General features: G+C 44.0%; 1 protein-coding gene across 3 annotated transcripts; it reads left to right on the top strand.

The window, feature by feature from the left end:
• On the top strand, positions 1-19,863 carry C8A (complement C8 alpha chain). 3 transcript variants are annotated; one of them, XM_065673251.1, is made up of 11 exons: positions 1-129; positions 2,178-2,271; positions 3,204-3,348; positions 4,839-4,983; positions 6,113-6,302; positions 7,780-7,980; positions 9,296-9,536; positions 14,124-14,252; positions 14,814-14,971; positions 16,808-17,030; positions 19,308-19,863. In XM_065673251.1, the coding sequence occupies exons 1-11, from the start codon at positions 11-13 to the stop codon at positions 19,457-19,459; spliced, it is 1,797 nt and encodes a 598-aa protein (XP_065529323.1). In that variant the 5' UTR covers positions 1-10; the 3' UTR covers positions 19,460-19,863. The 3 variants fall into 3 exon arrangements, with proteins under 3 accessions (XP_065529323.1, XP_065529324.1, XP_065529322.1); XM_065673252.1 differs by having other exon boundaries at positions 2,175-2,271; positions 9,296-9,452; XM_065673250.1 differs by having other exon boundaries at positions 2,175-2,271.
• The last annotated feature ends 4,962 nt before the right edge of the window (positions 19,864-24,825 follow it).

The following is a 24,825-nucleotide window of genomic DNA, read 5'->3' as shown; positions in this document are numbered from 1 at the left end:
TGGAGAAACCATGTGGTGGGGCCTGTGTCAGCTTTCTCCTTTGATTCTGTCTATATGCTCACTAGGTTTAACAGCGTGTCAGGCCACAGCTACAGCACACAGGGAGCTCGAGGCATTGCTTTCCCAGAGGTAAGTCTATTTCCCCCCCCAACTTTACATATAGAAATTACAGACAAGTCCGTCAGGCCATCAATTTTGTCCTGACATGAGGCATGTGCACACTGTGCTCTCTGTAAACAGCTACCAGGGAGAAAACGTATTGGCAGTTGTCCAAAGCCCAAGCTAGGCATCGTAATTCCTTCTTATAGGAATTGTTTGCACGATGGTTTTTCTTTCACAGATGAACTATTAAGCCTTCTTAAACTCCCTTCCCAAAATTACCATACTGGGTTTGGGCAGTTGAAATTAATTCCCTATACAGGATGATTAACGAGTGAATATTGGTTGTATTCCTTTTCATGATAATTATGTTGCATTTGCCAATGGGAAGTTAACAGGCGCACGGGAATAACCCAATCTGCCATCCAAGCCAGATCCTCATGCCTCAGGTTTTTTCCCCAACCAATATTATTAACCTATAAGAGTGTCACTTCGGCTTTGAAGGAAGGGAATAAACAAGTTACTTCTTTTCTAAAGCAATAGTGTTATGATAGGAAAACAGCTGGGGTTTTTTTTCCTACCGTTATTAATTTCAGCCTTGTTCTAAAGGCAAATATGATTTAGAAGGATCAAAAAGGGTATCAGTGATAATTGGAACATGGAGACAAGGAGAAGACGGAAAGGGAAAAAAAAAGGGGGTAGTGATACACTTAATTATGAAGGCTTATTCCGATAATCCCTTCTGAAAATGAACAAAGATGAGATTTTTGATGTTTGATGAACTTCTCAAACAAGGCAGAATAATGAAGAGGTAAATGTAAAATCCGATCGAAGGTGAGCCAATTAAGCACTTTGTGAAGTGCTGAAGGATACAGCCCACAAATCCTCCTGTCAGAGCAAAAAGGCATCAATACCTGGTGTCCTCCAGCTCCGTGTTTGTCTGCAGGCTCCTGTTGTTTTCCTGGAGCCACGGTGGGGTTTTATCTCACACACTTATCTGCATCCACGGGCTCCCTTGCTGAGCTGTTGTGGCTTTCATTTAGTAAGCCTCTCTTCTACGGCCTCTGAGGAATCCCCACTGTGCCCTATACCTCTAGTAATTATCAATATTTCTCTTTGGATTGCAGGCTTGTAAGTAAAACAGATTGCTCATTAGTTAATCACCAAAATAATAGTAATAATACTCCTAATAACAGCATTTGGCTCAGAATAACCCCTCAAAATGCTTCAAAGGCTGTGGCAAATGCAGAGTTGTATTAGCAAGCCACCGATTGCTCCTCAAGACAAAGAAAGGCAGTATACAAAGAAAGACTGTATGAGTAGGGACAGAAATAGAGCTCATAAACTCTGGGCTGGGAGGCAAGAGAAGCATTGCTCTTGCTGTTGTATAGTGATATTCAGTGTATGTGAAGAGAGCCTGATCCAAGGATTCTGGATACAGAGCCCTTGCCATTTTCTGCTTTTATATATAGTTACTTTCCTCTTCTCGGAATTTATGTTTCCTTTTAGAAGTAGTCATCCAACAAATTCTCATAGTTAACATGGCTTTTTACCTTCCCTTCTCAGCACTGTTGGTGCAGCCATTCCCACCACTCCACAAAGCCTCTGGGGATCTGATTCAGTAGATTTCAGAACAGGCCCCAGGTAACAAAACATCACTTCTGGAGTTCGTGTTGTGCTTCTGAGAAGAAAGCAAAAAAAGGAGCCTTTCCTTAAAACCTGTCTCTTCTTGACATTCCTTCTATTTACTCAGTGTGTTTGGTCTTATATATAAGATATATATAGGTTTTATTGCAATCTCCTTATTGGGAACAGCAAGGATCTCTTGGGAGAGCCAGAAACCCAACACAAAATCTTCAGGTCCTGCACCGGCTGCCCCTGACCCGTTCTGATGGTGAAGACTCAGGTGGAGCATCTCGGGTAGTACAGCCAGCCCTGCTAAGCGATACTTCCCGTTTCCTATAAAATAGATTCCCAGTGGAAAACCACACACTGATCATTTTCTCCCTGCTGCTCTTCACCCCTCCTTAAGACACAACTTCAAAGACCTTCTTGCTATCTCTTCCCCTCCTTAGAAGAAGCGGCAGAGATGTTAATTCTCCAGCTCCTGTTGACTGTCAGCTGAGCCAGTGGTCAGAATGGACTGACTGCTTTCCTTGCCAAGAGAAAAAAGTAAGACTCCACTGTAATGTATTCATTTATCTTCAGATGTGTCTGTGATGAGGATGTACACACATTAATTATATATATTATACATATTCATCATTCTGAAGCATCTAGTAAACTCATCCAAATATGATGGAGATGCTCCTCTACTAAAGAGACTCTTACCCTGGTGTAAACTAGGGAATAAATTCCTTTAAGGCAGCAGAACATCAAGATGCAAAATCAAGGCAAATGGTGGAAGAATCCAGCCAGAATATATGCCCAAGACTTTCTTCCTTTTCTATCTCAGATTTAATTAAGTATCTGCTGATTCTTAATGCAAATATTCCAATGAAAAGAAATTAGAAGCAGCCTTCATTCATCAGCTCCTGTTCTTAATTTTTTATATCATTCACATCTTCATAATTCAAGAATTTCTTTTCAAATACCTGACACAATTTTGCTTTCTACTGAGTTTATATCCCTGCACTTTTTGCTCCTGTGCTTATAATCAGTAAATGATTTGGCTTTTCTTTCTTTCCTTTTTATTTACTAGTTTCAAGAGCAGCAATTCTCATTAATAATCCATCAGAAATAGTGTGGGATCAGTGCTGCAATTAGTGTCTGTGTCCATCTGAGCCCATTACATTCCAGGACAAAGCATGTATAACTGGAAAATATATGTATTATTTCTAAGGTATAAAATAGGGAAAAGATTTTTAAAACCAGTTATTCTAGCCCCTTCAAAATTCACTTGTGTGAACTTCAAGCAAACCTCCTGCGCTCCCACCTCTCTGCCACCTCGCCTCCATTTACCATGTACAAAGTCTTTGGGCCACAAAAAGAATAACACTATAGATAAAAGCAATAGTTTCACTTGCGTTATAGCCTGTGGAGGTGATGTCTTGGTGGGATCTAAGTTAGGTGTTGGTGATGTTTTTCTCTCTTGTGGGGTTTAGCACCGGTACCGGAGGCTGGTGCAGCCGGCGCGGTTTGCAGGGCGGCAATGCGCAGGGCATCTTTGGGATGAGCAAGCTTGCCGTACTGAGACCACGTGCACTGGACCCCCCAGCTGTGGGAAGGACTTCCAGTGTGAGGAAACAGGTGAGTGAACCAAGCACAAGCTTCTGCCAAAGAGCTTTTGGTCCTGGGTGGACAGACCTGGGGTAATACCTGTCCATGGTATTACCATGGGTAGAGCTTTGCCAACCGGCCAGCAGGATGGTGAACTGGTGCAAGATAAAGCAGCAAATTTCCCCATATTTGGTTTTTTTTCCCCACTTTTATAGAAATCCACCCATGTTCTACTCAGATTTATCTAGGAAAGAAGGCTGTAAGACACGGAAAAGGTTAATTTTTTCAGTGGAACAAAAAGAGTAGAAATATTCTACTCCAACTGCTGTGCTACATGCTCACACTCCCCTCCATGGGCACCAATGCGCCCACAACACACCACTTTCTCTCCTTGCAAAAGACATAGTTCAATCATAAATCCAACAAGCAATCTGTTGGGGTGATTTATTTATTTTTAGCCATCCCCAGCTCTGAGGATTGGGATATAATACGGCTGTTCTCTGAAAGTTTCACTAGCCTTGACAGATTTCTGGGTTTACACAAATGGCTCAAACTCCCGTCTTGAGTATTTAATGAAAATTCTACTGACATTTAGAACTACGTGCCAGCTCTGTGACCAGCTCATCAGCTAGAGAAGGTCAGCATAGAACCATAGAATCACAGAATAGTTTGTGCTGGAAGGGACCTTAAAGCTCATCCAGTTCCAAACCCCTGCCATGGGCAGGGACACCCTCCACTAGAGCAGGTTGCTCCAAGCCCGGTCCAACCTGGCCTTGAGCACTGCCAGGGATGGGGCAGTCACAGCTTCTCTGAGCACCCTGTGCCAGCGCCTCAGCACCCTCACAGGGAAGAGCTTCTGCCTAAGAGCTCGTCTAAATCTCCCCTCTCTCAGGTTAAAGCCATTCCCCCTTGTCCTGTCACTACATGCCCTTGTAAAAAGTCCCTCTCCAGATTTCTTTGCTCCATGGTAGCAAGTGTAGCAGGATCAGTTCCCTCTGCCCACAAATGTCATGTCAAGGCTTTCTCCTTACTCCCAGAAGGGAAAGCACCTCCGAGCTGCCCTTCTTCCAAACATCCATTCTTGAGTTATAATTATTGCAATAAACTCCCCAAATACCTCCAGCAAAGGGAAGAGGCAAAACTGCACTTTAATCAGATGGAGCTGACTGCCCTGAGCCAAGCGGAGAAGCTATTGCTTCCTGTAGCTCCTTTCCAAGAGCATGATGTTAGATAATAAAATCAGGCCAGAGATGTGACCTTGATTTGACTCTCACTCCATGGAATCCCATGGGAGCAGTCAGCTTGGACTCTGAGCTGTGCTCACTCCAGTTTGCAAAGGAAAACCTGCCCTGAAGGAGATGGGAAAATCAAGCTCCCAGTGTAAAAGCTTCGTGCTTAACACCCAGAGGGACTTCTTGTGGCCCCAAGATATGGGTGGAGAACAGCACAAACGGTGCAAGCTGCTGGAAAGGTTTTCTGAAGGGCAGATAAGTGAGAGCGCCTGTATCTGTGCCCTTTAGGTCGCTGTATTAAACGACATCTTGTGTGCAATGGGGAGCCAGACTGCAGAGATGGGTCTGATGAGGATAACTGTGAGGATGAAGATATTGAAAGCCCTTGTGAACATCTGTTCCCAATCCCAGGGTCTGAAAAAGCAGTCCAAGGGTAGGTAATTAATCAATAGCTGCTACTCTCACAATCAAAACAGGATTAAGTGTTTCATATTGCATTTCCTTAGCAATTGCAATGCTCCATGAATTGATAAGGTGCTGTACAAAGCCCAAAGGAGAGGTACTGTCCCACACAACCATGGGTAGCAATGAGGGAAGCAGGAGGGCTCATCCCAGCTTTTCTTTCAAATTTTGCCTTGGATTTACTATCTGACCTTGGCCTCTCCCAGCCACTCCATACTTGTGATGCCCTCTTTATACTCCTGCACAAATATATCCCAGTTATCTCACAGCTTTTTCCAGTTGATAAAAGCAATCTATTAAAGCAAACAGTAGACTTTGGAGATGCAGCATCCTGGTGGCATTCATTCTTAAGGAGAAGGCTTAACTACAGGAATTAGGACTTCAGAGCACAATTCAAGGCAGAGAGCCTGAGCTCCACATGAATATATACAGGGTAAATACTTCTGTCCATTAAAAAGTCCCTGTTGTGAGGGGCAATGTTGCTGTCTAGTTTGAATAATGCTTTTGTTTGGAGCCATGGAATTACAGGGAATCTTAAGTAATAGGCAGATTTCAGAGGGCAGCAGCTGTGATGGCTGAGGAGCAGGAAGAAAGAGGCATAAGGAAATAAGAAGTGAGAGACTTGGCAAAGCACAAGCAGACTGCAAGTCTAGGGAGGGTGATAACTCCCCTGAGAAACAGGGCCATTATTAAAGGGAAGAAGATGAAATTAAGATAGAAAACAATTACAGGGAATGCCAGGAAACACTTTGTGACAGTGAGATGCACTAGGCTCATGGGGAACCTGGAGGAATTCCAGGACCTTGGAACTTCCGTAACTGCACTTGCTGGGACAGACTGGACACCTTTACTGATTTCTTCCGTTTCTAGCATATGAGTCCAAACCAATGGTTGGAAATAAAATGGCTCTTTGTGTCCTGTTAGCTTTGGGAAGCAGACAGCAAGGAGGTAACAAACCCAAAGATTTTGGGTGCTACCCAAAGGCAGAGACCTGAGGATAGGTAACTTGTAGTGTGAGGAGAACAGAAAGAGGGACAGAGGCTGTTGAGGAAATAAAACTGGAGCTATGGGTAACTTCCGGAATGTTAATTCTTTCCCAGATACAACATCCTAACACAGGAAGGGAGACAGTATGTATATGATCCTAATTTTTTTGGAGGCCACTGTGAGTATGTCTACAACGGAGAGTGGAGGGAGCTGAAGTATGATGCTGCATGTGAACGTCTGTACTATGGAGATGATGAGAAGTATTTCCGCAAACCTTACAACTTCCACATATACCAGTTCCTAGTAAGTCCTTTGGGTGATCAGATTTAGCAATGTTTTCCCAGCTAAACCTCCCATAAAGATGACATTTTGTCATTCACTATAGGTTGTCTTCCCAGGTACCCAAGCTGTCCCCAAGACAACAGGCAATCAATGATATAAATGCTATTTTATGGCACATCAAGGAACTAACATGCTTTATCACCCAGGCATCGCCACAGCTTACTCTGGCCTACTAACAGCCAAGAGAAATGGGTTTTCTCTACCTACATTCTGCTATTAATGAACTGTAGAGCTCGCACAAGCCACTTGCCTCTCTAGGGATGAATTTGGCCATGTGTAAAATGGGAACAATGCTACTGGTTCAATCTTTCAAAGCATTTTAAGCCTTTGGCATGGCTACAAGGGACATAAATCCAAATTCTGAGTGAGACAGAGATCCTGAAAGCCATCACCATGTATCACAATGCCTATACTCTGTGGGATCATATCTGATGTTGGAGACTGAACTAAGTAGAGCAAGGATTCAACCTGGGACTCCCATGTCTTAAGTGGGTGCCTTGGCCACACTGTTAAACATTTATCATGGTTTTTGACATGAATGAATAAAACACATTATTCCACGGGAATATTACAGCCACAGGTTCAATGCAAGTGGCTTTACCATCCCAGCAGACAGTTCCCTGTGCCCCTAATTCCCCAGGTTGAACACAGACAGACCCACCGCATGAACCACATTTTCTTCTCCTCCTTACCTGCTGCTAGTGGTGGAAGGCCCACTTTTGCACCATGGTCATGCACTGAGGGACACTTGAGCATGCCCCATATGCATCTTGACTTAGGAGTGTCTCCCTGCTGGATCTAGGAAGTCATGTCGATGTGAGATGCTTCCTTCAGCGCTGGTAATTGTTTAACTGGCTTTTTATAGAGATGGCAAATGGCACAGCCTGGATGCAGCAAGGCTGCTCAATTCCACATGCCAGCAAAGTAGAGCTGTCAAAGAAAAGGTCAGTGCTCTAAAACACAGGCATAACAATGTTTGTTTTCTAGCACTGCCATTGCAAGCGGCTGGATCACTGCTGTTGAATTTCTTCTCCTAAATAAATTCATCCAGAAGCAAGCTGGAGACAAAAAATTCACTCCAAATCGTTAGGATCTGGCAGAGCTGTAAAGAACTGGAAGGAGGGTTTTATAATGGGAAGTGTCAAGCTAGCTTAATAAGTACCATTACCAGCTCTGGCTGTAATGGCACTGTTATGAGTTGGCTAAACACAAGGTTTTCCCCTGCCTGGAGATGGATGAAGCTTTATCCACATTTCTCACATATTTCCAAATGAAATTGCATGTGACTTGATTCTTTATTCCACATTCACTGCGGTCAATGTCGATGCTGTCAGGACCATCACAGGCTTCAACAGGGGCACCATTAGCTCCTTAAAGAAACAGAGATTAAAAGTAAAGAGAAGTACCTAAAAATTCATCTCTGCTCCTTTCACTTTAGGCTCATGCTGATTCTGGATTCACTTTTGAGTTTTATGATGATTCAAAGGATCTGCTTGATGCCCTTAGAAGCGATAAATCCAAAACAAAAGGCTTTACCATTGGAATCGGGTCTACAGGATCAGCGTTCCAGTTAGACCTGGGCTTCACCTTATCAGGTGGCAAAGGATCCCTGAAGAATTTCACACAATACGCTACAAAGGTAAAAGAAAAACAACAAATCAGTGATGCATAATGCTCCAGTTGTGTCATCTGTGCATCGCATGGGCTGGCTGTAACTTATGTCAGTTGATTCTCTCAACTGCATTTTTGAACACATAGTAATTGTACCTTAATTTGTTCATGTAATTGCAAATGTATCATCGTTAGTAATCCTGTTTGTTGTTCTTCTTATGGTTTAGCAAACAGGGAGTGGGAATAAAATTGAATTACGAAGCACCACAACACATGTCATCTCTCCCCATCCTGTTTCATGGCTACATTAAGCACATAAATAAAAAAATGCTTAAAGTGACGATGAGGGAAGAGGAAATACCAAGATGTTGATCAAAACAGTTGTCCTCAGGGAATGATCTCTGGTAGCACATATATTTTGTTCAAATTAATACAAGCTGCCTTATGATGCTGAAATATGCTACTTTTTATGGGTGGTTAGAATAGCACACTGAAAAAAGGATACCCAGTAATAGGGTGTATTTCTCATAGTGGGTTTACATCATGGACTAGCTGTGGCGATCTCTTTCCAATCTAATAACATGAATGCTGGCATTTCCCACATTTACCATGCCCTGTCTCTATTTCTTTTGTGGCTGCTGACAGAAAACAATAAAGAAGAATTACTTTGATAGTGTTCTGAGTTAAAATGCCCTTAAAAGCTGCTTGAAATGGGCACCATTATAGCATTTACTGTGCCCTTGTCTAGACTCACACGATGTTTACAGCAAAATGATGATTAATTATTGGAGGAATCATTTAAAGGTCTGTTCTGGTTGCACTGGAGCCTTGTCGAGTCAATGGCTCATCTAGAAAAGGAGTCATGGAGCTGGTGGCATATCCAGGAAATGCTCCCACAATCAGCATCTTCCTCCTCCAGTGCTGGGCTGGGCTTGCCTTGAGCCTTTATCCTGCATCGCTGATTGAGGCTGTGAAAAAAGCGAAAGGGAATTAACACTATTGAAAAGAAAACAGGAAAAAGGAATAGCAGAAATGGGAGGATGGAGGGGAATCATGTGGAGACTGATTCTGATCATATGAACACATAAAAAACCCAAACCCATGGCTTTGCCCTCACCTCACACAGCATGCAAGAAAGATGCACTCTAAAAGAGTTACCACCAATTTCATTTAAACCTGGGCTTGTTTCCCTGCCTCCAACATACACTGACAGTCAGAGATTCAAGCTTTCCTCTGCAAATCTATAGACCAGAAATTACTTTTATTTTATTTTATTTTAATTTAATTTAATTTTATTTTAAAATGTATGTTGAATGGCAGCTCCTCTTTTTTCTTACCTGCAGGAGGTTGGTTTCATTAGAGGTGTGACAAAGGTGCAGACAGCCCGTTTCAAGATGAGAAGGGACAGCATTGTTTTGGATGAAGATGTGTTGCTCTCCCTGCAGGAGCTTCCAGACACCTATGACTATGGCATGTACGCCAGATTCATCAATGACTACGGTACCCATTTCATGACATCTGGCACTATGGGAGGCGTCTTTGAACACATCCTTGTCATTAACAAGGAAGAAATGAGAAGAAAAGGTTAGAAAATGGCAAAATATTCTCTATTCCCAACATCCTGCTCAAAGCCAGGCATTTCCAACCTGGTGACCATGGTGTGGGTCCACTCCACCAGAGTAACTCATCTGGTTCTGGTTGCTCCCACCTGCCATTATCTCCCTGGGCCCTGACAGAGTGGGTGCTCATTGGCACCTCTTTGCTGAGCTGGCTGGCATGTCCCATCCCAGGACAGACACATATGCATTGCAAGCCCCAAAAGGCACAGTGGGAGTGAGGCAGAGATATCTGTATGTTGTTCACAAGATGGATGCACTACTGGCCAGAAAGCAGGGGATAAGCTTGATTGTCACAAAATGTGCTTCCTGATCAAATTTCAGAAGAATCTGGGTGAGATTTTGGTAGTTTACAAAGGAACCTGAGCATTTTCTCTCTTTCTTTCAGTGTCACTTCTCTAAACTTCTCCTGTTTCTTACAGTCATTGTTCTGGCCATTTCCATGAATACTCAAGGACTTCCAACTCATGCAGACTAAAGCAAGTTAGCCTGCTCTTGTTTCAGCATCTTGATAGTGAGGGTTTCAATTTCCTGTAAATGGAAAGAAAACACTGCAGTTGGCAATACCTCTGCCACTTTGCTCTGGTTACTGTCACATCTGAAGGCTAACAGACCTCTGTTAGCTCCAGTTCTCAACATAAAGGAGTGTATGAGGCTGAAAAGCCATACCTCTAAATCTCAGTTACATAAAATATCCACCACAGTTGTCTACAACACAAGAATAGGCATTAGTGGTGAGCCAAGCCATAACATTTTCCCTAATCCAAAAAATAAGATGCAGAACAATGGTATCTTACTTTAGTACATGAACCAGACTGTCAAGTTTTGCAAAGGTGTTGACAATGCAATAGATCCCACTTCCCTTATGGAACATCATTCCATTCTGTGGAAGGTAAGGCTCCTTCGTAAGTCTAGGCTTGATATTTACGCAAAAGAAAATTGTGATCATAGACAAGAGGTGAAAATTGCTGCAGTTGGTACAAACTGCTGTAATTCCATTAATTTCCATGGTTCTGCCCCAAATTCTGCCCCCGGTCTGAAACAGTTTGGTACCGGCAGCACTTCGGATAACTGTGCACTCCACACTGAGTATTAACCAGGCCAATTTTCCACAAGAAATTACCAATTGAGAGAATTTTCATCAAGTCCCTGAACTAGTATTTGGAAATATGATGCCTCTTCACACCATTTATTCACTTTGAAGAGTGAGTGATGTAGAAGTGAAGATCTTGGCAAGCAAGTCTTAAGGAAGCAGACTGCCAATTTCAGAGGAAGAATGAATCCAGAGCATGTGGAGGGAGGCTATTATTTTACTTTATCTTGTGCTTGCTGTGTATATAAGGAGGAGATTTACTGCTACGAGATGCCTTATCTTAGGAAAGAAGGATGTTGAAGTTCAGCAGAAGACAAAAATGTGCCCCAGTGGAGATGATGTAATTTTCATTCTAATGAAGCATGCTTCCATAACATTCATCTAACCCATTCTCTGCTAGAAAGCCCACATATACCAACTCAGCAGCACTCTATGACACACAGCATAGAACCAGAAGGACTCCCACCTGCAGTGGCTGATATGCCCCTGTCTAAAAGCATTTAGTAAAAACCCCTGATTTCTCTAATGGCAATCAGAGCCATGCTTGAAGGCTGTGTGTGCGAGAGGATTACCTGCCTTCTCTGAGGAATAGGCAGGATCAGGATATAAGTGCTCAGGTCTTAAAATCAGAGCTTCATAAGATGAGTTTGAAGCTCTGGAGATGCCTGGAGATGTACCAGGGCTAAGAAGCATGGCACCTGCTTTGGATCAAACACTGCTTCCTTAGGGCCGACCTAGCCCCTAAGTCTATGTGTTAAATGCTCTGGAAGAGAAAACATTCCTTTCTTATAGACCAGTGACTAAAGCACATGCCCAGGAAAAGGAAACCTAGGCTGATCCCTCCCTAAAGAAGAGACAGCTTGGGTAATTGCTGAGTATCTAGCTAAGCACAGGCATAAGCTAGACTTCAAGCATGAAAATGAAGTCACCTTCTGGGTTTAGATACCCAAGAACAGACCACAACTCACCGGTGCATAGCTTAGGACTGCTGTTTTGCTGCAATACCCATTCCTAGCTTGCAGGCTGCAAGGGCTTGCATGGATGTGGTCATGAGTGAAATAAATACATATGTCAGAATGAGGTCCCTTGTTGCTCTGCCATCAATATTTTTCATTACTTGTTTTTAAAATAGATTGTTATGGTTCTATTATTTAGCAGAAAACAGTATAATGTGCTCACACATTACAAGAACATTTATGGGAGAAACATTACGCACAGGGCGAATTAGAGAGAGTCTTCATGTATTCTGATTAATTCAAAACGCAGCAGTAAATCTTATCAGTTGAGCACATTTAACTATCGCAAATTATATCATATAAAAAACCCTACCAGGGCTCCCCCCTCAAGTGCCAATATTTTCTATGGCCACCCTTTTGCAGTGATAACCACTTTTCATTTATCAAGACATGATCTTGCTGCAACCAATAGCAAATTGTATTGACAGACCCTCGCTGAACATAATTACTCAACGGGAACCATGGCAAATCAATTAATCAGGGTGTTCCTCAAGTTTAATTTGATGCTCCTCCACCACCAAGATAAGCAATCCCTCATGTTGCTTTGGGTGAATGAACTTTACCCACTGTGTTTACAACTGTTGAACAGTTTAGTAGCAGTAATTGAGTGCTACACATTTAATCTTTCTCAAGAGCCCAGTTTTGCAATGGGATGTAATTCCCCCTGAAGTCTTGAGCATGTTTCAGCTCTCATGGGTTTGAATCCAGGGGCTACAGGAGCACCTCCACCCTTTGGGACCCACAAAGCCAACGAGCAGATCCACACCTTCATCAAAAGGAGTGTGACCAGCAGGTCGAAGGAGGTGATCCTGCCCCTCTGCTCTGCTCTTGTGAGACCTCACCTGGAGCATTGTGCGCAGTTCTGGTGTCCTCAACATAAAAAGGACATGGAACTGCTGGAACAAGTCCAGAAGAGGCCACGAGGATCATCAGGGGACTGGAGCACCTCCCGTATGAAGACAGGCTGAGAAAGTTGGGGCTGTTCAGCCTGGAGAAGAGAAGGCTGCGTGGGGACCTCATAGCAGCCTTCCAGTACCTGAAGGGGGCCTATAGGGATGCTTGGGAGGGACTCTTTGTCAGGGACTGTAGTGAAAGGACAATGGGTAATGGGTTAAAACTTAAACAGGGGAAGTTTAGATTGGATATAAGGAGGAAATTCTTTCCTGTTAGGGTGGTGAGGCACTGGAATGGGTTGCCCAGGGAGGTTGTGAGTGCTCTATCTCTGGCGGTGTTCAAGGCCAGGTTGGATGAAGCCTTGTGTGGGATGGTTTAGTGTGAGGTGTCCCTGCCCATGGCAGGGGGTTGGAACTGAATGATCTTGAGGTCCTTTCCAACCCTAACTATTCTATGATTCTATGTCTCCAGCCAGCCTCTTCTGCAGGGTGTGCAGAAGGGAGCAGATACAGATCTATGGGTGTTTTACCAGTATTTTAAACACAGGCAATGCAAGACACTGCTCCCCAGGGCTGGGGTAAGGCAGTTCAGCAGACAACAGTCTACAGTGGGGCTTGGCTGGAGGTTCAATCTTTAGACCATTAAGCCATGATGCACAAATCCTGATGACCTCTGTTGCCTCCCTTTCTATACTGCGGTATTGATCACAGGGCTGCTTTGTAAAACACTTTAAAGCTCTCTGACAAGAAGGGCAACATAAAAGTTGCCTATTACTTACAACACCTGTATTTATTGAAATCAATGGATTTTTTAACTATTAAAGAAGACAGCCTTATATTTGCAGCACACTGAAGTGCGTACATAAACCCAGGCTGTATGAAATATGCACATTGCTTACCTTGGTGAAACCACCTCATTAGTTCCCTTCTCCCCTCTGCAGTTGCTTCATGGGTCTCCAGTCACATATTTTCATGATGCATGTGGCAGTGCTGGCAGCAGCAGCCCAGCAGCAGGCAGGAAGGCTTTGACAGCTCTCAACACACAGCAACCTATTGCAAGTTGCTAGTCAAGAAGCTACTTAAGCCACTAATACATGGGTCAGATCCTGAGTTTAGGAAGATCAGTGAGGATCTATCAAGTTCAGCTGTTGGTCCCAGCTTTATCCTAATTATGAGTTAGGCTTTAAAGTAACAATTAAAACAAAAGTTGTATTTTTAAATAAGTAGACCAAATAAGGAAGTACATGCCTGAAGCCTTGTGTTAATGCCTTTACTTTCTTCTAATGCTTTCTAAAGAAACCATTTTTACAGTAAGGACACTTTCCTATTCACCTATTATGCAATGGACCCAATATACCCCAGTTAAACACTGGCTTTTCCATTGCAAGGCTGTCCTCCGCCCAGAATAGCTCTTGACTTTGAAAAACAGGCCATGCAGATAACCAAGTATCTTCTTTGTTCATAGAAAAAAACCAAACAAATAGCCCCACAAATGAGAAAATTCCTATGCTTCCACTCAGAATGATTTTACTGGTTTCCTTTCTGTTTTGCAGACATCAGCGTTGAAGAGGTAAGTGCCTGCATGGGATGGTCAATTGGCCTTACAGGAAGCATGAATAAAGCGCATTTGGGAGCATCCATATCGTCCTCTGACTGTGCCAAGAAAAGACTTCTGAAAACGGGTAGGATATCAGGGCAGATGTCTGCCAAGGCATCTTGCATCACTTCTTTTGGTCACTTGGGCATGGACATTCAAGTAGGGTAACACAAGGGTTCAAAGAAGGGAGCTCTGGTGCCATCCCCAGCCATGGCTCAGGCCCAGTCATGGGACCAAAGTAACTTCGGGTCCAAGTCTCCAGGAGTCCTGATTGCTCTTGAAAGAGGAAGAATTAAGATAGTAATACCTGGATTAGAAATGTGTGTAAATAGAGGCAGTGGGGTGGCTGGAAGGCCGCAGTCCCTATACCCACAACAGACTGGGCATGGATGATAAGGGCAACATGGCAACTATTAAAGAAGTCAAAACTGACTATAAAACGTACTCAAAGAGGCTATGAAGCCTCAGATTTGTAAATCCCTTAACCAGCTACAGACAGCTCCAGAGCTCCCATTGATTCCAAGAGGTATCATCAGTGCCGCTCTCCGACAGCTCCTTGCACAATTGATCTCTCCTCCATTAAGCAGTTTCTAGTCTATGTGTGGAAATGATAACTAAATAATATGGCTGTAATTCAACTTTTCAGATGCTGAGGGCAACAGTGCAGTTGTAGAAGATATTATTCCCCGGATTAGAGGTGGAGATAGCAGTTACAGCGGAGGACTCTTAAACAGTTGGGATGGCAATATGTATCGTCACTGGGGAAGGTCATTAAAATATAATCCTGCTGTTATTGATTTTGAGGTAAGGCTTTTCTCCAGTTGAAGAAACTCTGCCACTATAAGGAATGAAAGTCTAGTCGAGCAGATCATTTCGTATTTTTATTGTGATCCCATCACAGAACAAGATTAAATGTAATGGGCCACTGATCTGGTAACCTCTTATTCATTTCACAATGGGGAGTACATCTCCCACCGACTGCATCCACAGGGAGACTGACAAGGAGCTTAATGCTGGATTAGTGCCGAGTTAAGTTTTTGATGTGCTCCCAAACAGCTTCCCAATGAATGGCTCTCCGAGGTTGTATTCATCCTTATTATTCCCCTTGATGCAGTCTGCCCTCCTTTATAAGAAGGGGACTCACAGCAGGCTGCAGAAGGAGTTTTGCCTCCCCAAACGGCAAAGATCTCTGAAGCATCCTATAGATGGGGAGGAGATGGGTGCAAGCAGAGGGGTGAAAAGGGAGACAGAAGAGGAAACAAATAATCCAGGAGGAGAGACTGCAGAGATGTGAGGAGCTGGGCACAACTCCTTGGCTGTGGTCAGGAGTACCACATCTACCCCAAGATGCTATAACTGCTAGTCTGCAGTAGGGGGTTGAGGGGGGAAGACCTCAGTCAAAGAAACACACTGCCACTTCCATCCCTCTCATCTTCAGTTGAGAGCACACCTGCTCCTGGCTCTGACAAAGGGTGGCAGAAAGAACGATGGAATCAGGAATTATCTGAAGAAGGACTCTGCAAACCTTCCTGGGCAGCACCTCGCAGGCAGAAAGCCCTGATAGGCAGGTTATTTCAGATGCAGGTTATTCACCTTTCTGCACAAGTTCCCATCAATTCTGGGCAAAACTTGCTGCAGTTTTCCAGTAAACCATGTGCTGACCTCTCTGTTGGCTGCTCTGGAGCTCAGCAGTCACTCTGCAACCGGAGCTGCCGATAAGCGCTCATGTCCACTTCAGCAGCTCTTATCGGCAGCTCCCTCTCGTTTGTTAAACAGGCTTGTGCAAATTTGTCTAAGAGCTCTTCCCAAAGCCCCACAAATCACTCTCACTGCATCTTGTGCAATGAGACGATGCCCAGCTCCTCTCTGGGACCAGTTTCCAGCAATTCCTAACCAAGACACACAGCATTTGCACAGATGTATGGATGGGCATATGTAACTATGTGACTTCAGACCAGCCCTGAGCTTTTAGGCTTAATATTCACTCTAATATTAATATGCAGTTGGGTGAGCTATAATTACAGTTGCCCAAACTGGACTATTTTTGCTGAATGGTATATAAGAACTAGACTTTGCTACTGGAACTATTATGAGCATATATTCTTGAAGCTGTAGATGGCACAATATTATTTCACTGCACTGAAGGACAAGAAGTATGTAGGCAAAATTCTCCATGCTCACCATTCACAATCTGGTCACCATTAGTGGTAGGCTGGCATTAGGTTTTGACGATATCCAAAAAGCTTTTAGCAAAACACTTTGGTTCAAAAAGGCAAAAAGCATGCAAGAATCCCTGAGATCGTGACAGCACTAGGCAAGCAGTCAAAAAATTGGCTTACAGGGCATTTTAACTTATCATTTGAATCCACACTGAAACTCCAAAGCATGTCCAGGAAAGTCAGTCCTGCGCAGACCTCTAAGATGAGGAAGGTTTTGGAATGGTGATTTCCTTCTGATGCTCATCAGTCGTTAGCAACACATTTGCATGATGTACATGGAGCTGTCAAAGAAGACAAATGGGGTTTTTCTGAGCCCTGAGTTTATCCAGCAGTGTCACAGCTCTCTGCCAATGGCGTGGTAGCATCTCAGTTAATGCTCAGCTGAAACTGTCTCCATGCTATTTATCTCCATCTTATGCAGCTGCAGCCCATCCATGAAATTCTCCGTAGAAGCAACCTCGGCGACATGGAAACCAAGCGGCAAAACCTGAAACGGGCTTTGGAGGATTACTTGTTGGAGTTCAACACCTGCCGCTGTGGCCCATGCCAGAACAACGGTGAACCTGTTTTGGTGGGAGACACGTGTTTCTGCCAGTGTCCACCAGGTTACAGAGGCCCTGCCTGTGAGGAGACGAAGCGCCAAGGTAAGATACATATACCCACAGCAGGGGAGGGCAAAAGGCAGCAAAGGGACAGGATTTTCCCCTCTGTGGTTAACCAACTGCTCTTTGCATCCATGCGTCAATCAAGCCTTCACTTCTGAATTGCTTTTGCTGCTACACGACAGAATGAATTGGGTTGGAAGGGACCTTCACAGCTCTTCTACTCCAACCCCCTGCAATGAGTAGGGACATCTTGAACTAGATCAGGTTGCCCAGAAACACATCCAGCCTGGCCTGGAATGTCTCCAGGTATGGTGCATCCACCACCTCTCTGGCCAACCTGTGCCAGTGTTTCACCACCCTCATTGTAAACAATGTCTTCCTCATGTCCAGCCTGAATCTCCCCTCTGTTTAAAACCATCACCCCTCATCCTGTTGCAATAGGCCAAGTCTCTCCCCATCTTTCTTACAGGCCATTCTTTCAGTACTTTTAAGTAGTGAAAGGCTGCAATAAAGTCTCCTTGGAGCCTTCTCTTCTCCAGGCTGAACAACCTCAACAGTCTCAGCCTGTCTCCATAGGAGAGATGTTTCATCCCTCTGATCATTTTTGTTGCCCTTTCCTAAGTGGTCCTACAAGAGACTGAAAACAGCAGCTCAGGTGATTATTATAAGTAAATCAGTGGAAATAAGGCTGCATTTAATAGCTGGAGACTTACCAATATGTTGTAAAAAGCTGAGGTAGGGTATAGGAGCAGCACCCTGGCCAAGCCCAGCTGCCCACATTACCCACAAACCTTGATGGGCAGGGAGGGAAGGGAGACTGTGGGTCAGCCTAAGCGACCGGGACTTGGTGTTCAAGCAACGTGCCACCAAAAATGCTCTTTTACTGAAAAAACATGCCACATTGCCAGATTTCCCACCTTCCCTCCCAGGAAACATTTTAACTAAAGGGAAGCATCTATTTTAGGGAGAAAAAAAGGTGTTTTCTTCCAAAATGACAGGCGTTTATTTATGTTTTCTTTATTACTTTAAAAACTATCCTAAAAAAATCAAACGGGTGGCAAAAAAGCCAGCCCTGAATCATGCTCTTTTATTTTTAAAAATGGCACAGTTCTTTCTGGGTATTTTTTGTCCTGATTTGTGAGGACAAAGAAATTCCAAATCTCAGCAGAGGAAGCTGGCAGAAAAACTCCATCTTCAGAGCGGTTCCACCAGGCAGAGCTCCAGGCCTTCAACCATGTGCTCAAAACTGGGGTCTCACCACTGGAAAATCAAAGCTGTGATGAGATAAGGAGTTAGAGCAGAGGGGGAGATGGTTTACGGAGCTGAACCCAACAGCATTGCTTCAGTGACTGTAAAGTGGGCTTCTTTAAAAATATCAGGTTCTTTGAGTTGTCTCCAATTCCAAGGAATCTGCCTTACATGATTGGAAAGCTCGGGATCCGGTCCCAGAGCAGCCTACCAAGGTGACCAGCCCCTGTGCTCCCTGATTTCAATAACAGACACACTCTCATGAGCAACTTCTAGCTTCAAATCTTTAGTTCCAAAACTCATTCAGGACCAAACCTAGTTGTTTTTAAAGCACGATATTACACCAGATATGAAACCCAGCTTTCCGCCCAGCACAAAGTAAGAGCACACACATCCATTTGCGCTGTCTGGATTAATAAAGTGCCCGAGCCAGGCATGAAGGCCAGTTGAGTAAATAAGAAACGACAGTAAACGACAGCTATCAAGCATTCTCATCATTCAGGAGCACTGCCATAATCCATAGTATCGAACGCTCCTGACAACTCAGTCTGTACTGTAATGAAAAAGCCTTGAAATGACCCATCTCCAAAAGGATGGGCCCTTTTCACAACACAGCCTGGTCTAGTGAATGGTGTCACTGCCCATGGCAGGAGGTTGGGAAGAGATGAGCTTTAAGGTCCCTTCCAACCCAAACCATTCTGTGATTTTATGGCGTTAGGAGACTTTTGTCCCTCTGCCTTGGTCAGGGGTGAGAAAGTGCACATAGAGCTGTCAGCTGCCCTTTGGGAAAGGAAAACCAAGCCACAACCTTTCGGACAAGCAGAAAAGAAGAAACAGACATTGATACCTGAAGAAGGTGATGCTGCCTCCTCTTCCCTGGCTTCAAAGTGCCTTGATCTCAACAGCCATCCATATGCTGGGCACGGGTGGTACGGACAAGGAAATCCTGCTCAAATCACAAACTGCCAGTGGCAATCAGCTCACCCCTCCCCTGCTCCCACCCAAAGTACGTCAGTGCACTTCAGACCTGAATACTTGCGTTTTCCCCCTTTTTTAATGTGTTTACAGGCAGCAAGATGGATGGGCGCTGGAGCTGCTGGTCAGACTGGAGTCCCTGTCAGTCGGGCACAGCGCGGCGCAGCAGGCACTGCAACAACCCGGCCCCGCAGCATGGTGGGGAGCCCTGCATGGGGAGCAACCTGCAGAGCAAAGCCTGCTGAAAACCACATTGCTCTACACAGGTCAAGACCAGTTTGGAGTCTGTGCTGGGCTAGAAGCACTCCAGGCATGATCCCATAATGGATTTACCCTGGGGAAAAAGAACTGACCAATATTGCATTCCTATATGTATGGAGACAGGCTGGATTCAGTGTGTAAAACCAAACCAATTGCTCCAGCTGCCTGAATGCAGATGCCCCCACACCACAAGAGGTGATGGGAGCCCCCGCCCCATTCACAATGGCTACAATACAGGAGATGGTGGAGAACCCACACAGGTGGTTTTGCTGCTGTGTGACCCTGTCATGAAATAAATTTACTGGAAGTGTTTGCGTAAGTATGCTTGACTCGCAGGAATATTTATATTTGTCATTGGAAAACACATTAAAAGCTCATGATCCTTGCATTTCCATGCAGTTGGTATTGACATATGTGCCAAGAAACTTTTGTAAGTTGACATCGTCACATTTTTAAGCCCAGCATATTGGCCAGGGCTGCGTTTGCAGCAAAGCCATATGCTGGTCTGCATGGGAGGAGGCTTAAGCCTAAAGATGCCGAGCACCACTGTAAAATGTGAACCCAAACTGATGAAGAATCTTAAACAGATCAAAAAAGAGAGGCTTGAACACAACCATTTGGCAGAGGATGTTCACACAGAAGGCTAGTCCTCTTTAAAATCAGTGATGAATTGACTATTAGGACACAGGCATTTTATCTCCCGGGCACCCAGAGCAGGTGAAGATGCTAACAGGGTGCTTGATTTAAGGGGGTTTTTTGAATGTAAGATGTAAATCTCAGCACAAGAATACACACAGTATTGAACTGTGTCCAGAGACTGCAGTGAGAGCCCACAGCTCCCTCTTATTAATGAACTGCAACAAAAACCTGGGGTGGATGGAAGGCGAATGGCACTTCATTTTAGTGTGCTTTTCATTACAAGGAAAGCAGGGGGAAAAAGCCCTGAGAAAGAACCAGGCATTATGAAAAACAACAACAGCAACAAAACCTCAAAGCACAAAGGGGCACTTCTATATACATGTGAATGGGAAGAGGGAGTAGAAAGGAATCATGGTTTAGTGAAAGAAATTGCTCCGCTATAGCTCCGCTTCTTGGAAATGCTTGTTTTTCAACAGCGTGTCTGTGGTGATTTAAAGTCTGACACTTAGTTGATGTAAATCAGTGTTGCTCCTTCAACAGAGCTGGTATATGCTACCTGAAGATCTGGTCCCGTATTTTCTTTAGTGTGCATGTTTGCCAAAGGATGACTTTTTCACCACTTTTGCTTGAAAATGAAACTATGGGCTGGTTTTGTTTAAGAAAACAACAAAACCAGGTTGCCTTGAACACTGAGAGAGAATTGTTCTGTGAAAAACCCCAATGATGAGTGGCAAAGCTGTGGCCTTTTTGTCAACTTTGCTTTTCCAAGTAAAAGTGATAAGTCACCCAGAGACGAATTTGCTCCCAAGGGCTTGAATCTGATGCCTTCTATGTTGGGAAAATGCAGCAGCGCAAAGCACCCGTATATTGGTATGATTTAGACATCCCAAATGTGAAACGAAGAATCAAAAGTTTTCCCATCGGTGGTTTTATCAACACTGTTTGACATTGGGCTGGCAGGTTATGTAGAAACATGACACTGCTCTTGCACCAATGACCAGTTTGGTTCTTAGGCAATTCTTACCTTTACACTGACTGCTTAGGACCCAGGGCAATGATTGAAAGTAAATGAGTATAAAGCCACCTCGGTTAGAAAGCTGAGTATGCTCCTTTTGGGACTAGAGGGAAGAAATTAATGAACAGAAATGATCTGATGCCTTGGAGGCTGGGGAAGGATGGAGCCTGCAGGAAGGCAACCTGCACCCTCTGCTCTTAGTGCCATTTCTAGGATAGATCACAGGCTGCAGAACCACAAAAAAAAAAAGAATAAATCCAAGTGATAAAGACATATGAAATACCACCATGAAGCATATAAAAATAAGAGCAAATAAGCTGGGATTTACCTGCAGTTCTGTGTTCTCCCTGTTCACTTCACCACCCAGGCAATGAAATACAAACCCAGGGTTTCCTCCGAAGCAGCCCCTGTCCTCCCACTCCAGTTCCCTGCTGCATCCAGGCTCAGGCATCCACAGGGCTGAAACTCGGGAGCAGTGAAGCTGAAGTCAAAAGAAAGGAAGAAGCTGCCTGTAAGGTCTGAGGGGAAAGAAAAACAGATTATGAGCAATTACACATTTACAACGCCAGTCAAAGCAGCTAATATATCTCATGCTGAAGTGGCCAGCATGAGAGTTGTGCTAGATGAGATAAGCGGCAAAAACGTGCGTTTCTTACTTAAACTAAAAGCTTGGAGGGTACAATAAAACACTGCAGTTCCACCCTGGTTTTAATGAATGGATTTTCCCCTCTTGCACACTGACATACATTTGATATAGTTATTTATCCTATATATTTCTTGCAGCATATTTCCCAGGAGACCTTGTTTATCTCGCTCATAAGTACATGATGGATGTATGGTGCTTTGGATAAATGGTATCACAATCAGATATTTTTATGGATATAGGCAAACTGGGTTATTAACAAAGGAAGGGCAGAGAGGAACCAGTACGCAAAAGAAAATAGCAAATGATTGATGACAATACACCTGAGGTGGCAAGGTGCAGTCTCCAGATAACCAGCTAACAGAAGAGTAGATAAGGGCAGTGCTTGAGACAGAGCTGTTTTCTACCTTGGGGTCAATGTCACGCTGACTGCCCAAATGCCTGCATGCCTTTGAGCTTGTGATTTTAGAGCAGGCGAAAATTCCCCAACAGGAGCAGCTCAAAAATTATTGCCTTCCTTTTCATACCCTGTAATGCAGAGGCACCGGAAGACAGAAAAGATTTCATCCTACCTCAAAAACCTGAAACAAAAGAAACGCATCATTCTGAAGAGTTTGGGGAGGGACTGGCATTTCCTGTGCTGCTCCATCAGCAGCGAGACTCTTGGTCCTGCATTACAAGTAAGTAAAAATACAGGTTTATAATGGTAATAATTACTGTCTTCCTCTCTAGTTTTGTTCAATTAGAAAAGCATGGGGGTGGTAAAACAGGATATAGAAGGCAAATCTACAGGCATAATTTGACCTGAAATCTGGCAGCTATCTTGGGTGCTCACTGGGCCCTTTAGCCATCAAAGTAGAAGAACTAGGAGTTGGAAATCTGGGGACTGTTAACACCTCTGCATGGACTCGCTGGGTCTTTCAAGAAAATCTCTCCTTCTGGGTGAGAACCTGGGAAGGAACAATTATATCCATCTGATAGTGGGAGAAACAGGAGCATGACAGAGTAACTTAGCAATACTACAGCTACCATAGGGTTTGCAAGTCCCCAGCTGCAGCCTAGATCATATTCCAGCCTCACAGGTAAACGTAAAGTGTCTCTGTGATATGAAAAGCCAGGAAGCATGTGAATCCAGGCTAGAAACCAGTCTGATTTACCCACTGCTGATGGAGATGTTAAAGGCTACAAGAGACAAGCTGGTTTTGTCCTGGGAGAGCTCGATGTGACAATTACAACTTACCTAAATACTCTTTTGGGAGTTTCCTGAGCCACATTGACCGGATCCAATATAAATCACAGCAGCAATGTTTTCAAGCATGGAGGTGAAGAAAATACAGCTTCTCCATGTTTCCTGTACTTCTTTTCTGAGAAATTACTAGATATCTTTTCATTATGTGAGAACATGATATGGGATGTAGTAAAGCCCATTGTGACAAGCGGCTTAACCAGAGAAATGGGCTAGAGCAGCACAACCAGTGCAGAACATGCACGCAACCTGCCTGCTGCCTTCCTGTTTTCATGTGTGGGTTATTAATCTAAGCTTACACAGAAGGGGGGAGTTAGAAACACCAGTAAAAGATAGTACCAAAATTTAATGCATACCAAAATGAAACAATAAAAGCTTCAGCACAGTATTTTTTATTACCCTCCAGGTCATAATAAATCATTAGTTAGTTGAATCAAAGCACAAAATCACAAGGACACGATAAAGTTACGTCCTTTATGGGAGGCTTCTAAGCCTTTAGGCTCAATATTCACCCACTACTGAAATCATACTTCAGTTAGACTGTCCTGCTGATTTCGAAGAGTGGATGGGGTTCTGAGCGACCTGCTCTAGTGGAAGGTATCCCTGCCTGTGGCAGGGGTTGGAACTGGATGAGCTTTAAGGTCCCTTCCAACACAAAACATTCTATGGTTCTATGATTGTCAAATCTCTCCTCTCTTCCTCCAAAAACCCAGCCAAATATCCAAACCCAGGCACTTCCATTTCAAAAACCCTGGGCTTTTCTGATGTGGGAGCAACAGTCCAAATTGAGATTGCTACATTTGGCTCTCCTCGCCACAGCAGTGGATAGATGTGCCATGGCTATGTGTCAGAGTGCTTACTGCAGCTCGATGATCCGGAAAGGTGGTCACATTTACAAAAGACACTTGACTCATCTAGGAAATTTCCTTAATCAGATTACATTGATGCTTCTCAAGAAGGGCAGGCAACCACACTGCAGTACCTGTCCTCACAGGCATCCATGAACCATGGCCAGGGTTCCCTGCTGCAGAGCTTCTAAAGTGTCCCTTTAGGAATCTCTGAAGAATAACACACTTCACATAAGCAGTGACCTCATTGACCATGACCCAAAATGATCCTCTTTGACAAATCTTTATCAGACAAAAGATATCACAGCTACACAGTGGATAACGGAAATGTTTCGGGTTGGCAGCTCAATTATGAAGCCCATAATGAGTACAGAGCACTCTTCTTTTACATATGCAATGTGCTCTTCCTTTCTTAAAGCTGTCACAGAAACCTTGTCAATAAGTGTGGAGGCGGCATGAGGGCTACAACTAAATGCATGTTCCATTGTTCAGATGTCAGAAAGCCTGAGTTCTTACATTTAGACAACGTCAGCCTGAAAGGAGAGGAACTGATGATACCAACCCATCATCACCAGCATTGCTAGAAACCTTCAGAATAGCGTTTGACCTTGCAGATGTTAGAAGACTCACAACACTTATGAACAACTTTGCACTGGTGGAATCATTCTACTGGAGCAAAGCTATTGCTGGTTATTTTACATGATGCCCCATCAAATGTCTTTGCGAAAAATCATTAATCACCAACAGGGCCATGGGAAAAGTCCCTGGAATGATCCAGGCTCATGAAATAGTGCCCAGTATTACATTACAAGTTTCTCTTTTGCTTGAGTTGGATTGCAATGCACAGCTCCAGGGACAGTAACAAAGGGGAAACAACTCATAGAATGATAGAATAGTTAGGGTTGGAAAGGACCTTACGATCATCCAGTTCCAACCCCCTGCCATGGGCAGGGACACCT

This window comes from Lathamus discolor, chromosome 3 (genome assembly GCF_037157495.1).
Source record: "Lathamus discolor isolate bLatDis1 chromosome 3, bLatDis1.hap1, whole genome shotgun sequence".
Taxonomy (NCBI): domain Eukaryota; kingdom Metazoa; phylum Chordata; class Aves; order Psittaciformes; family Psittacidae; genus Lathamus; species Lathamus discolor.
Note: the sequence above shows the minus strand (reverse complement) of the source record. Positions and strands in the feature narration are given on the sequence as shown.